Source organism: Microplitis demolitor, chromosome 10 (assembly GCF_026212275.2).
Source record: "Microplitis demolitor isolate Queensland-Clemson2020A chromosome 10, iyMicDemo2.1a, whole genome shotgun sequence".
NCBI lineage: Eukaryota > Metazoa > Arthropoda > Insecta > Hymenoptera > Braconidae > Microplitis > Microplitis demolitor.
The window spans coordinates 5783247-5795179 of record NC_068554.1 but is presented as its reverse complement, the minus strand read 5'-3'; the positions used below and the strand labels follow the sequence as shown (position 1 = coordinate 5795179).

The window sequence follows — 11933 nt, the reverse complement described above, 5'->3', positions numbered from 1 at the left end:
TAATTATCATTAAATTTATCAATTAATAATTTATCGAGCAATTGATAACTCGATAAATTAATTAACAGGTAATGAGGTAGGAATTAAGACGAGCAATAAAATAAGGAGCCGACAAACGTCTGAGTGCTCAATCGATCGGGACGATGCGTAGCAAACTAGAACTCGTGCAGTACCTGCTGGGTTCTCTACTATTGCGTTAGAAGACCTTGAAATATTTTTTATTAATTAGTTATCAATTATATTTTTTTAATTTATAATTATAGTAACAGTAACAGTAACAATAACAATAATAATTTTAATATCAATAACAGTAACAGTAACAACAATGACAATGATAATGATAAAAAAAATAGTAATAAAAATGAAATAACGATCGATGCGACAGGTTGACCCACATTTTTCATTGTCTCAATGCCAATTAAAATAACTTTTAAATAAAATAATTAAAATGCGTACGATTAGCAGCCAACAAAAGCTACGCTGATGCACGTCAACACAACGAATTCATGCATCAACGTAATTAACAATTAAATTAAAGTTAAATAAACATTCATTAAATAAAATTTATAATTATTCAAATAATTAAACATAACATCTAAACACCAGGACATCTATTTTCCCCTTTCACTCACGATTTATTATTTCTCCCTCACATAATCCCTTAGCTTTTATTTTTATTTCCTATCTATTCCCACCATTCTTGTATTGCTGGTTTTTTTTAATTTAAATTATTTATTATTATCTTTAAATATTATTATTATTGTTGTTGTTGTTGTTGTTGTACTGAATTATGTAATAATAAATTTATTTATAAAAAATAAAAATAAAATACACCGGGAACAAAGTCCTCGCGGTCTTTCGTCTCTACTCTACTCGGTCTTTATCTCCTCGCGCGTACAAAATGCTTTTTAGTCAACGACGACGCAGCTGGATAAACGTGAGAGAACAAGTAAAGCGGGAAGAGATGAAATTTGTGGGTGGATGTGTAGTGGTGGTTGTGTAGCTCGTACTCGTAGCGTATCTAGAACTGGGGGTGTAAGTGTAGGTGGTGTAGGTGGATAGTAATAGTACTGAGTATATTATACAAAGGAGCTTGCAAGTAGGTGTATAAACAGTGGGGATCACGTACTCCCCCACTCGTAGTGGTGCCACCTGACAGACGACGAAATTTTATAAAATATCGTTTCCTTCTCTTCTGGACCATGCGCGTAAAATTTAATCGAATTTTACTTTTTTCTTCCGTTTCTTGGATAACTTTTTTTTAGTTTTTTTTCAAGTACATATTTATTATCATTATTCATTATAACTTTTCTTATTGTTATTATTATGGGTTGAATAATGTAATTTTTTGGGGGAAATTTAAAATCTCAGCTCGTCTGAGACATTTTCTTTAACAAGTTTTTATATAAATTCCGCGATATGAATACGTAAGTTAACGACTGCGTAGTAAAGAATCAATTGAATTGATAATAATGCGCATGACATGAAAATTGATTGTTGTATGCATATTTTAGTAGATATTGCACCGATAATTATAATTGATTTTCAACTGATTTATTGATTTATTTTTAGTATTATTTTTGGTTTTATTTTTATTAATAATCAGTCATTTTTAATTATCTATTAGTAATAAATTATTGGTTATTGATTATTGATTATTGTTAATTGATAAATGATTATTGATAATTGATAAAAATTTATATTGAAGGTGATAATAACGCACGGGTGAATTCATACTAGAAGCACAAATGAATCACTCGCACGTACGAGCCGTTTTCCGGTTGTACCGGAAGCTCGCGGTTTTTTTGTTTTTTTTGTTGTATTTTATTTTTTTTTTATCTACACCCCCACAATTTTCCCGAGTGAAGAGGATGATAGAATTTTTTTATCTCCATCTGCCGGTTTAATTTGAAATTCAGCGCGCGCATATCGGCCGCGCGTGCGCAGAATTAAAACTTGGCGAACTTGAAAGTTTTTTAAAATAAAATTTACAGAGAAACGTGAAAATGGCTGCGTCGGCTAAAAAACGTGATATTGAGAATAAATCTAAAGAAAATGACGATGTTACAAGCAGTGACGTGAGTAGTGACGAAGAAAATGTTGACAATAATGACGAGAAGGTACTTTTATTTTTAAACTATTTATATTTTATTTTAATAATACGTCAGTAATTTTCTAACCTAGCATTGAACATGCGGTCAAGTTTAAAAATTACTTACTAATTATTTAAATAAATTTTTTCAGGGTAATCAGATAATGGTAGATTTCGTTGGTCGGACACCAGACGACTCAGATTATCATGGAATTAAAATTTTGTTGCAACAATTATTTTTAAAAGCTCATGTAAATGTCGGTGCTCTTGCTGATTACATTATTTCGCATAATTATGTTGGTTCTGTAGTGAAACAAGAAGCTGACGACGATGACGATGATGATGATAATGATACTAGTGACGTTGGTGACGTTTTTGGTGTCACCAGTGTCATTAATGTCTCTCATGGACAAGTAAGCTCATCAAATCCTGTAAATAATTATTTTAAATTAAATTTACCGCTAAAAAAAAACGTTTGCTCAATTAAAATTATGAATTACAGAATGAAGAATGCATCCAACAGCTGCGTAGTTTACTAAAAGAACTGTCAAGTGAATACGCAACGGATTCAGTCAATGGAATGATAACCAACATCTTGGAGAATGACTCATCCGCACTGGGGTTGATAATAAACGAGAGATTTGTTAATATTCCAGCAGATATATCGGTGCCACTTCTGGAGAATCTCATGTCGGATATGAAGCGCGCAAATGCTAAAAAAATGGCGTACGATTTCCAGTACTATGTGATTATTTCAAAGCTGTCAAAGCCAAAGACAGCTGGCAAGAGTAAGGGCAAGAAAAAAAATACTGAAGACCCAGAGGAATTGTGGAGTAACCAAGAGGAAGAGGTATTTGACGAGGAATCAATGTGTAAATTTGAGTTTTCCGTAGCTAAAGAAACAGATACCGGGTTATCTGGTGCATGGAATGAAGACGACGACGAGTTGATCCCTTACAGGCGCGTGATGATATTTGAGGCGGCAAAATTACCGGGAATTATTGAAAAAATTAAAAAATTTATTGCTCATTAAACTTGGTTACAAATAATCGCTTACACATCAGCTTCTTTTATATATTTATATAATATATATCAAATATTTTGTTCATTTATACTTTCAATGTACATATTTATAAGTGCAACGCTGGTGTAATTATGTTATTTATTATATTTTTTTGAGTTTATAATTATTGTGCGCCTTTGTCATGGGAGCTGGCCAGCTCGGAAGAGTTTATCGACTGTCTTACTGGCTTAGCTCGTCGTCTCATTGTACCGAGGATGTTCAACATCTCAGAGACTGCTGCCGGAGCGCTTTCCATCTCTCGCTTACGCTTTCTCTCTTCTTCGCGTTGTTTCTACACATGTAAAAAGAAACAAATCATTTTTATAATTAATCGTGAATAAATATAAAACGATTTTTACATGCTTTATAAAAAAAAAACAAAACAATTGTCTTACGTCTGTTTGCTTCAAAGTAAACCTCCCACCTTTTATTTGATTTATTATGTCGTCAATAGCTGTAATTTTATTTATTATCATTATTATTTATTAATCATAAGTATTTCTGATAATTGCCAAGTAATATTTTTAAAATAATGGAGCTCGGGTTAGAATTAGCAGATATTGAAAAAAAAAACTTCTCAAAGCTTTGAGTCCATACTTTTTATAATTTTTAATATCAATCAGCTTAAAAAATATGATACCGTAAGAAATTTTTTCGTATTATAAATTGAAAACAAAAAATTTCTTGTACCAAGAAAATTTTTTTTCTGTGTAGACAAAAAAATTATAATTTATTTTTTAATAAATTTACTTAATTTTCAATTCTCTACATGGAGTCAAAATAAATTTTTTAGCTCCATTTTGAAATTTGTTAGAGTTTCTAAAATTTTTTTAAATCGAAATTATTAAAAGTTTCTTAAAATAGAGAATCGAAGGTTGAAAATAATTTTTTTTTTGAATCGATACGATAATTTGAACTCGACTAATGGAAATTCAAAGTTTTAAAACTCTTTCAAGGGTAGAGAATAGTTCAATTGAAATGAATGGATTAAAATAAACGTAAATAATAGCTACCAGGTTGTTGAGGTACAGCCGTAACAGATTTCTTAGAAATTCCGAGCATATTTTCCATGTCAACAATAGCTGAATGTCTATTCTGTTCTTCTTGAAGACGTTCTTTTGTAAGCAATTTAACGACAGTTGAAGTACGTGACGTACTTGGAAGTGGTGGTGGTGGAGGAGGTAACGGAGCCGGCATAGGTGGTGGTGGTGGTGGTGGTGACGATAGACTCATTGTTTCTAATTGATTAATCTTGTCTTCTAACTTTCTAACAGTCTCTTGAAGCTTGAAAACGTCTTTTTCAGCCCGTTCTGCTCGTTCCTGCATCATATTGAGCTCAACTTCAGCTAATTTAAGCTTCTCTTCAACAATTTCAAACTCGACATTTGATTCCTTTTCATCAAGTTTGTCCTGCAGTAGCTGTATCTGCTCCAAGTGCTCTTGTTTCTCTTCCTCCAGTAGCCGCTTGAGTGACTCAACTTCTTGAAGGACCGTCAGCAATCGTCCGTTCGGATCGTCGCCTACTTCTGCCATCAGCAGAGCGCTTTGATGCGCCAGAACATTGCGTTCTTTTTGGATTCTGTCAGCTTCAATCTTCATCAGTTTTGCGCTCTCTCTCTCCCGGTCGCACTGCGCCTTCAGAGCTTGGACTTCTTCAGCAACCATACGCGATACGCGTTCCATATTCTCTTTGTGAATCGTTAATTGTTTGATAACTTCATTGTTTTTATCACTTATTTCTTTTTCATCCTCCAAACGAGCATTCGTTAGCGCCGCTTGTTCCTGTGCTTCAAATTCTTGGAGCCTTGCTGCATTTAATTCAGTTTGCAGTCTCGCAACTTCAGCACTCAATTCTAAATCAGTTAATTTTATTTCATTTTAATTAAAATACAAGTATTTAAGAAGACTTAAAATTTAACCTTGGGTTTTTGGAGGAACAGTCAATTTTAAAAAAAAATTCTGCTTTTTCAATTATTCTTCAATTTTTGATAAAAACAAATTTAAACTTTTGACTTTGGCAACTTCTGGACCATGTATTAGAAATTCCAAGAAGTAATCCAAAATTTTGTTAAGATTTTTGTAAGTCTAAAAACTTTGAAAACTTGACTGCTCTCTAAAAGACCCAGTGCATATACCATGTCTCAAAAAATGTAGTACACACACGCAGGGTTAAAATATTTCTACAAGTTTCAACTTCTAAGTTTTTAATTTTTTAAAATCACAAGTAAAGTTATCATAGGCACTAAATATGTTTCAAAATGAACCTAAAATATAAATTAATTCGTACTTTAGCTATTTAACTACCATCTCTTCTTTGATTAGTATTATTTATTAATACTCTTCAATAAAAAAAACATTTTTTCTAAACCCTGAGCTAAAGTTCTAACTCAATCTTATAATGACACCAAATTTCAGATTGATACTTATTGAGTTCTATTGAAAAAAATTAAAAATTTGTTGTTATAAAATGGAATTAGACCTTGTAATTTATACTGGAAAATTCCCAAGCGGTACAAACAAATTTTTTTTTAAATTCCCGCTAAGAAAATTTATTTAGATTTTTTAGAAATTCGAGAAGTTATTGTTTTCACCCCGATTTTCGAAAATCGAAATTTCATCAGATGCCAAGGTTTTGAGGACCTAGAAAGCTATTCTGACTATTTTCAGAATGATGTCCAGATTGGTTTCAAAAGATATCAAAAATGTGTTCAAAATAATACCAACTCTTCGTCTTTAAGATTTCTTTTGATCTCCACATAATTTAATGCAATTCGTTCTTTAGTTTAAATAATATTATCAACAAAAAAATTTTAAAAACACCGTTTTTAACATTTTTCTTGGATATTTTATATATTAACGCTCTGATCTGAGTCAAAATTCATTAAAATCCGTATTTTAATCATTTCCATTGATTTCCGCCAGAATACATTTATTTTATTGAATATAATCGTGAATAAAAATTTAAAAACTCTTGTTTATTAATTATTTTTGATTCTTAAATTTTCAAAATTAAATACAAAACGTAACTTGTTTCGTATAAGAGCTTAAAAATACTATTGTAGTTAAAGGTATTGTCAAGCGTGAAAAATTTAAAAATACTAATAATTATAAAAGCGGGAAGTTTTAGAGCTGGCCTGCAGGGTCAACGTTTCTAGATTTTTTTTTGTTAAATTTAAGTCAACAATTTGCTGTCATGGAACCAATTGTAGAACTATACTTAACAAAAGTCAAGATTTTTTTTTTGTGCCGCCGAAATTAGTTTGTGTGACGCTAACCTATGAAAATCTGTATAATTTTGATTGGTGCAAAATTATTAGGGTGGGGAAGTATCCAATAGTAATCAACCCAACACTAAACGTCTAAGGTTAATGTTTGGTAACTATCGAATTTAAGTTGACTTTAGTAACAAAATAAATTATTAACTTAAATTAAACATTACTTAGCACCACCTTGAACACTTAGGAAGCTAAAGAATATTCAGAACTTTGGTTTCTAAACTTTTAACATAACTGTGTTAACTTCATAAACTTCATATTTTATATTACTTAATTATTGTAAAATTAAATCTATAAACTATAAGCATAAACAAGAGACTTAATTAGTCTATAGTATCGAAAATTTAGAGATTTGAATGCTACTACTGAGTTGTAAATGATTTAAATACCTGACTTAACGAAAAATTGTTAAGTATTTAAAACTTTTATTTAAATCTGTAAAATGTTATAAATAAGTATTCATTTCAGTACTTAAATTACAGAATTATTGTAAGTGATGACATCTATGCAGTTCTATGGCTCCAGCCCATTTTTAAATTTTATTAATAATAATATCTATAAAGTAATTCACTCAATCTGTTCATTTTGACGGAGGGTTGAAAAAAGTCATGACAATAGAATCAAAATTACAACGAGTGGCTAAAACTTTGTATTCTTATCGATTCAAAAATAGAGTTGATAAATTGTTGTAATGTCAATTTAACATAATAATTAATTTAAAATTAAAATAATATAATTATTTATTGTCGCAAGATGGACGGCGGCGTGTGAAAGACGTTCCTAAAGTTTGCTAAATAAATTTCAAAGTTTGAACAATTGAAATCGACATACTTCAGTTATTTGATCACTATAGAATAATATAACTCTGAAGTATGTAAGCAGATGCATAGGGATAGATTACTATCCGCCTTCAATTACTACCGGGCTAAGACATTGAAGTTCACTACAGTGTTTTGGCTCCGGTCGTACTAGTAAAGAGGTAGTCTAAGACAGAGCACGTCAACATCAGCTTACTGATGAGCCCGTTGTTTTACTCGGGACGAAACTGTCACCTTTCATTACATTTATCGCACTTTACACTCATGACAAATGTTTTGATGGTTAACTTAAAATTCAATTCATTCCGAATTAACGTTCTATTTCACATTGCGCGTTGACAATTTAAATCTTTGAAATAGAATAATAATTAGAGAAAATCTAGATAAAAATATGAACAAAATGGCAAAATTCAGAGGTAAAATGACGATTACTTCATACGCAATGCGATTTGTTATCTAATAATGCAAAAAGTACCATCAATCCGCCGTTACATACTTGCTGATGGAGTTTATCTGATAGCGATATGTATAATACTGGATATTTGTTTATTTAAAATAGGTGGAGCCTCACTTGTGCATAAATATCATATTTAAATTCTTTTGTAATGTAAAAACGGTATTCTAAATAATTTAAATGAATATTGACCTGTAATAGTTTGACGCAGTTCTTCAGCATCATCCGCATCGTTAGCGTCAACCTCATCAGAAAGATATGAGTCATCGGCCAGTGCATCAGGGCGTGAGTCAAGGATCCTCTGAACAAGTACTTGTGACCTTCTTTTCAATTGACGGTTTTGTTTGTACCACTACAAATACAGATAAAAATATATTCCCGTCACAATTGCCGGTTTAAATAGTAATGAATAATGATATTGAAAGCCTACTTGCGATGCCTGTTGCATTGCTTTGTGCATTGCACCTGTCTCAACGTCATATTGACGTTTAAGTTGTTCGTATTCTTTACATACAGCCTCTGACACTGAAAATATAATTACAATATCATTTAATTCATAAATAAATCATATAAATTTTATCAAAGGCTATATATATTTATAACAAAACTAGATAATTAGACAATTAGTCAGTCATACCGGTACGTAGTTTCTGTAATTGCTCATCCTTATCACGATTTTGTGACTGCAGTGCACTATTTTCACGTAATAATTGTCGGTGTTTTTTCTCTAGGTCGCTGTGTTCTCGACTAACTACAAAATTAATTAAATACATACTTAATTATTTACATTTATTTGTTCTAATGATTTAAATTCAAAAATAAATTTACCTGTTTCAGATTTTTGTAACAAAACTTTACGTTTCCTTTCAGACTCCTCGTACTTTAACTTCCAATTGACTTCAAGGTTCAAATTATTGTTATTGTTATTACTGCTGCCATTGTAACGCGAATTGCTGACAATTTTTTTAATTGGAAACTGCTGTCCGTTGTCTTTAGTTTGAAAATTGCTTATGGGAGAGTTCAGATCATGAAATCGATTAATTTTTGGTGATGCTGAGGCTGCCGAGGCGTCCAACCGTTCGAAGGAGGCCCTTTGAGCGGCAACCGAGGTCATTCTCTGGAGCGTTGGACTCTGCGGGGCTTTGTTGTCCGCAGTATTTAAATTTCCACGCTTTGTTGACGAGTGGAGTGTTGATTTATTGGGAACGCCGAACGGTTTTGGGACCGGAATGTGGGAATTAGTCATCGCTGGTGTTTTTACTCGGCCTATCTCCGGCGATGATAGATTACATGTTAATTCTGTCCTATGCATCATTTCTAGACATATTAAATTTTATTATTATTATTTATATTGATAATCAAATTACTCACTCCATATTATATTTAAATAACTTGTAAATTAAAATTAGATTTCTTAGAAGAAATTTTTTTGATCAATATCTCAGTAATTATTAGAGTAAAGTAAATGTTATTGTAAGACATTTCAAAGGAATTTTTTTTTCCTACAATTTTGGTCTCATTAAAAAATACCGCGAAATTTATCGTTTGATAATCAAAATATTTAAAATAAATTATTTAGTTTAAAAATAATTATTTGAAGTATTTATTTAATGGTAATTTGAATTCAACCCTTTTTGTAAGAAACCAAATTTTTTGTTTTTCAAAAATTATACGTAGAAAAAAAAAGATTTCTTGGTAAGAAAAATTTTTTTGAGCCAAGCAAATTTTTCTCATCCTAAATAAACTTTTATTTTCATTTCATAATGAAATTTCCCATGATCGTGAAGTTAACAGATAATTAGCAATTTTTGATTTTTTTTTTCAACAAGTCGATTACAAAAAACAAAGAAACTAAAAATATGCACATTTAGAAAATTTTAAAAACTATAAGTGCAATTTTTCTGAATATTTTTTTTTTACAATTTCTTATTTTTAAAAAAATTTTAAAATTATGAGAGGTCAGCTAACTTACGATACTGAAGTTAGCCGACGTCTAATTATCTTTGGATTTTTTTTAAAACGATAAATTAAAAAAAAATAAATATTTGAAAAAATTGCACCTGTAGTTTTTTTAGTTTTCTATATATGCATATTTTTAGTTTTTTTTTTTTAATTTAATTGTTGAAAAAAAAATTCAAAAATTGTTAATGGTCTGCTAACTTCAGAATCATGTTAGCTTTAGCATTATAATTTTTTTTGCGCTAAGAAATCCTTTTTTTTTTTTTTTTTTTTTTTTTTTTTTTTTTTTTTTTTTGTATAAAACATATTTATTTCACAGGCACTATAAAATATTAGACTTAGAATTTTTAATGACCAAGTAAAAATAAAATAATTAAGTTTTCAATTAACATACTTATTGAGATCATTGGAATGAAAATATCTCTCTAAAATTTCGGTCCTTAAAAAATATCATAAAGTCAATAGATTAAAAAAGAAGTCACTTAAAGTTAAATCCATTACATATCATTAAGACAATTACCAACTAGTTTAAATAACTGTAACTTAAAAAGTATCGAGCCAACGTAATTTCTAATGATCACCAAAGTTGTAGGAAATTAAATTTCCTATGACCATAATAAACCTCAAATTATCTAATCCTACACTCCAAGATTTCCAATAAAACTGAACCTAAAACTAAAAAAGTATTTATAAAAATAGGACCTAAAATATCATAAACAAAGGGAATCCCTAGGTCTTGGTTCATTGAATCTTTAAATCTAAAAATAATGAATTTTGTGCCTCCCGATGCTTGAGACAAAACTTATGGTTAATGTTTTATTTACCATCTGTGTCTAAAACAACTTTACATGTTTAACTTTCTGTAATAGACATCACATACTAATACACCGCGTATAAGTAAATTCCGTTTGCAAGTGAATGTATGACCTCAACGACTTTCCCTGATTGCTTAACGATTTTTCATCACAATTAATTTGCCTTCTATATTTATATCAATTCCTCATCTCAAAAAAAAAAAAAAAAAAAAAAAAAAAGACATATTCTAAAATCTTATTACTAAATATCAAGGTCTTTCTTCTTCAAAGTCATGCTTTGCATAAATTACAACCATATAAAATCTTAAATAAATGATAAGATTATGCTTAAAAAACACGTCATCTAATTTCATCTAAATAAAATATCAATATATTTAAATTAGTTGCCTTCCTGATTTGACATTGCGCGAATAAATTAAAATGAATCAACTTCGCATTAAATAAAAATACATGATAATTCTCATGTATTATTTAATACATCGATATAAAATGAAAGTGTTTGTACACACTTGTGTATACATCACTATCAATAATAAAAATAATAAAAATAAAATCCACTATTTAATTGCGCACACACAAGTCTTGAGTCACTTCTTAATCACCAACTTTATATGTAATTTTTAAATTTATTTTCTTTGTTTCGAAAACTTTTAAATTATGCATTAGTTTTAAATAAAAGACAAATCTATATATATTTGTATAAAATTTAATGGAGTAGTAGGCTAATAAATAATAAAATGCAAGTTCTTACATTTTTTAAGATATCATGGATACTTTCACAAGAAGCTGAGTACTTGTCGTCGCGAGAGTATAAAAAGTTATGAAGAAAATCCGAGTATGAGGGATTAATATATAATAAACCGGCGCCGGCGTGACTGTGGTGGGCACGAGTTTAAGTAGTATGTTTAGTTTGGAGCATTGATGCTGACTTAACACATACTAGAGTATACAGAGTTGGGTATACACTTAACTGAAGACTGGAGATAACTCAACTCTTAGAGATCTCAGAGCCAAGTAAAGAGAATAGAGCAGAAGGCGATTTGTCGCGGCCTCTCCCACGTGCGCGGGCTTGGCTGGACCAAACGTGCGTGGGGTCCACTTTCTGGGCTTAGCACATTCCTTAAGGCCCAGATATTATTTAAATTTAAATTTAAAACTTATATTTGAATTTTAATTTAATTCAAATTAAATTAAATCAGATTTAATTGCCACTGAACTTTATCAGTTTAAATTAAAATTTTTAAATTTATTTATAAACTGTTATTTGATTATCCATTAATTGTAACTGATAAATACTTGTTGTGATATACAGTATGCACTCGAATCTATCAGTGTACTAACACTAACTATGTATTACTACATTCTACATTTTTGTTGAATGCGTTATTGACTTATATGATATTAATCCCCACTTTTGTGGTTTAAATACCGTCTTTACACTGCTGACTCATCATTTT

The 11933-nt window shown here is 30.2% G+C and overlaps 2 protein-coding genes across 7 annotated transcripts in view; one reads left to right on the top strand and one right to left on the bottom strand.

Moving 5' to 3' along the window:
- The first annotated feature begins 1973 nt into the window (after window positions 1-1973).
- Window positions 1974-3150, top strand: LOC103570669 (protein BCCIP homolog). 2 transcript variants are annotated; one of them, XM_008548481.1, is made up of 3 exons: window positions 1974-2120; window positions 2245-2505; window positions 2595-3150. In XM_008548481.1, exons 1-3 carry the CDS (start codon window positions 2007-2009, stop codon window positions 3123-3125), a joined length of 906 nt encoding a protein of 301 aa, XP_008546703.1. In that variant the 5' UTR covers window positions 1974-2006; the 3' UTR covers window positions 3126-3150. The 2 variants fall into 2 exon arrangements, with proteins under 2 accessions (XP_008546703.1, XP_008546702.1); XM_008548480.1 differs by having other exon boundaries at window positions 2245-2523.
- Window positions 3151-3266: 116 nt separating this feature from the next.
- The window catches only part of LOC103570670 (shootin-1), a 12448-nt gene continuing 3781 nt past the window's right edge, over window positions 3267-11933 (bottom strand). For 2 of the 5 annotated variants that reach the window (XM_008548485.3, XM_008548486.3), the window contains exons 2-8: window positions 8531-9019; window positions 8340-8453; window positions 8133-8227; window positions 7895-8054; window positions 4169-5008; window positions 3551-3609; window positions 3267-3447 (exon numbers count right to left, since the gene is read on the bottom strand). In XM_008548485.3, the coding sequence (XP_008546707.1) occupies window positions 3280-3447; window positions 3551-3609; window positions 4169-5008; window positions 7895-8054; window positions 8133-8227; window positions 8340-8453; window positions 8531-9017 (1923 nt within the window). In that variant the 5' untranslated portion in view covers window positions 9018-9019 and the 3' untranslated portion in view covers window positions 3267-3279. Of the gene's footprint in view, window positions 3448-3550; window positions 3610-4168; window positions 5009-7894; window positions 8055-8132; window positions 8228-8339; window positions 8454-8530; window positions 9020-10055; window positions 10101-10181; window positions 10657-11227; window positions 11552-11933 lie in introns of those variants that run through there. The other 3 variants (XM_008548482.3, XM_008548483.3, XM_008548484.3) reach the window with 3 other exon arrangements.

Bases quoted from the DNA above. Each gene is read 5' to 3' on its own strand.
- LOC103570669 (XM_008548480.1), top strand. From the start codon at position 2,007: ATGGCTGCGTCGGCTAAAAAACGTGATATTGAGAATAAATCTAAAGAA. The intron at 2,121-2,244 runs GTACTTTTATTT...AAATTTTTTCAG, and splicing joins TTGACAATAATGACGAGAAG to GGTAATCAGATAATGGTAGA. The intron at 2,524-2,594 runs GTAAATAATTAT...TATGAATTACAG, and splicing joins AAGTAAGCTCATCAAATCCT to AATGAAGAATGCATCCAACA.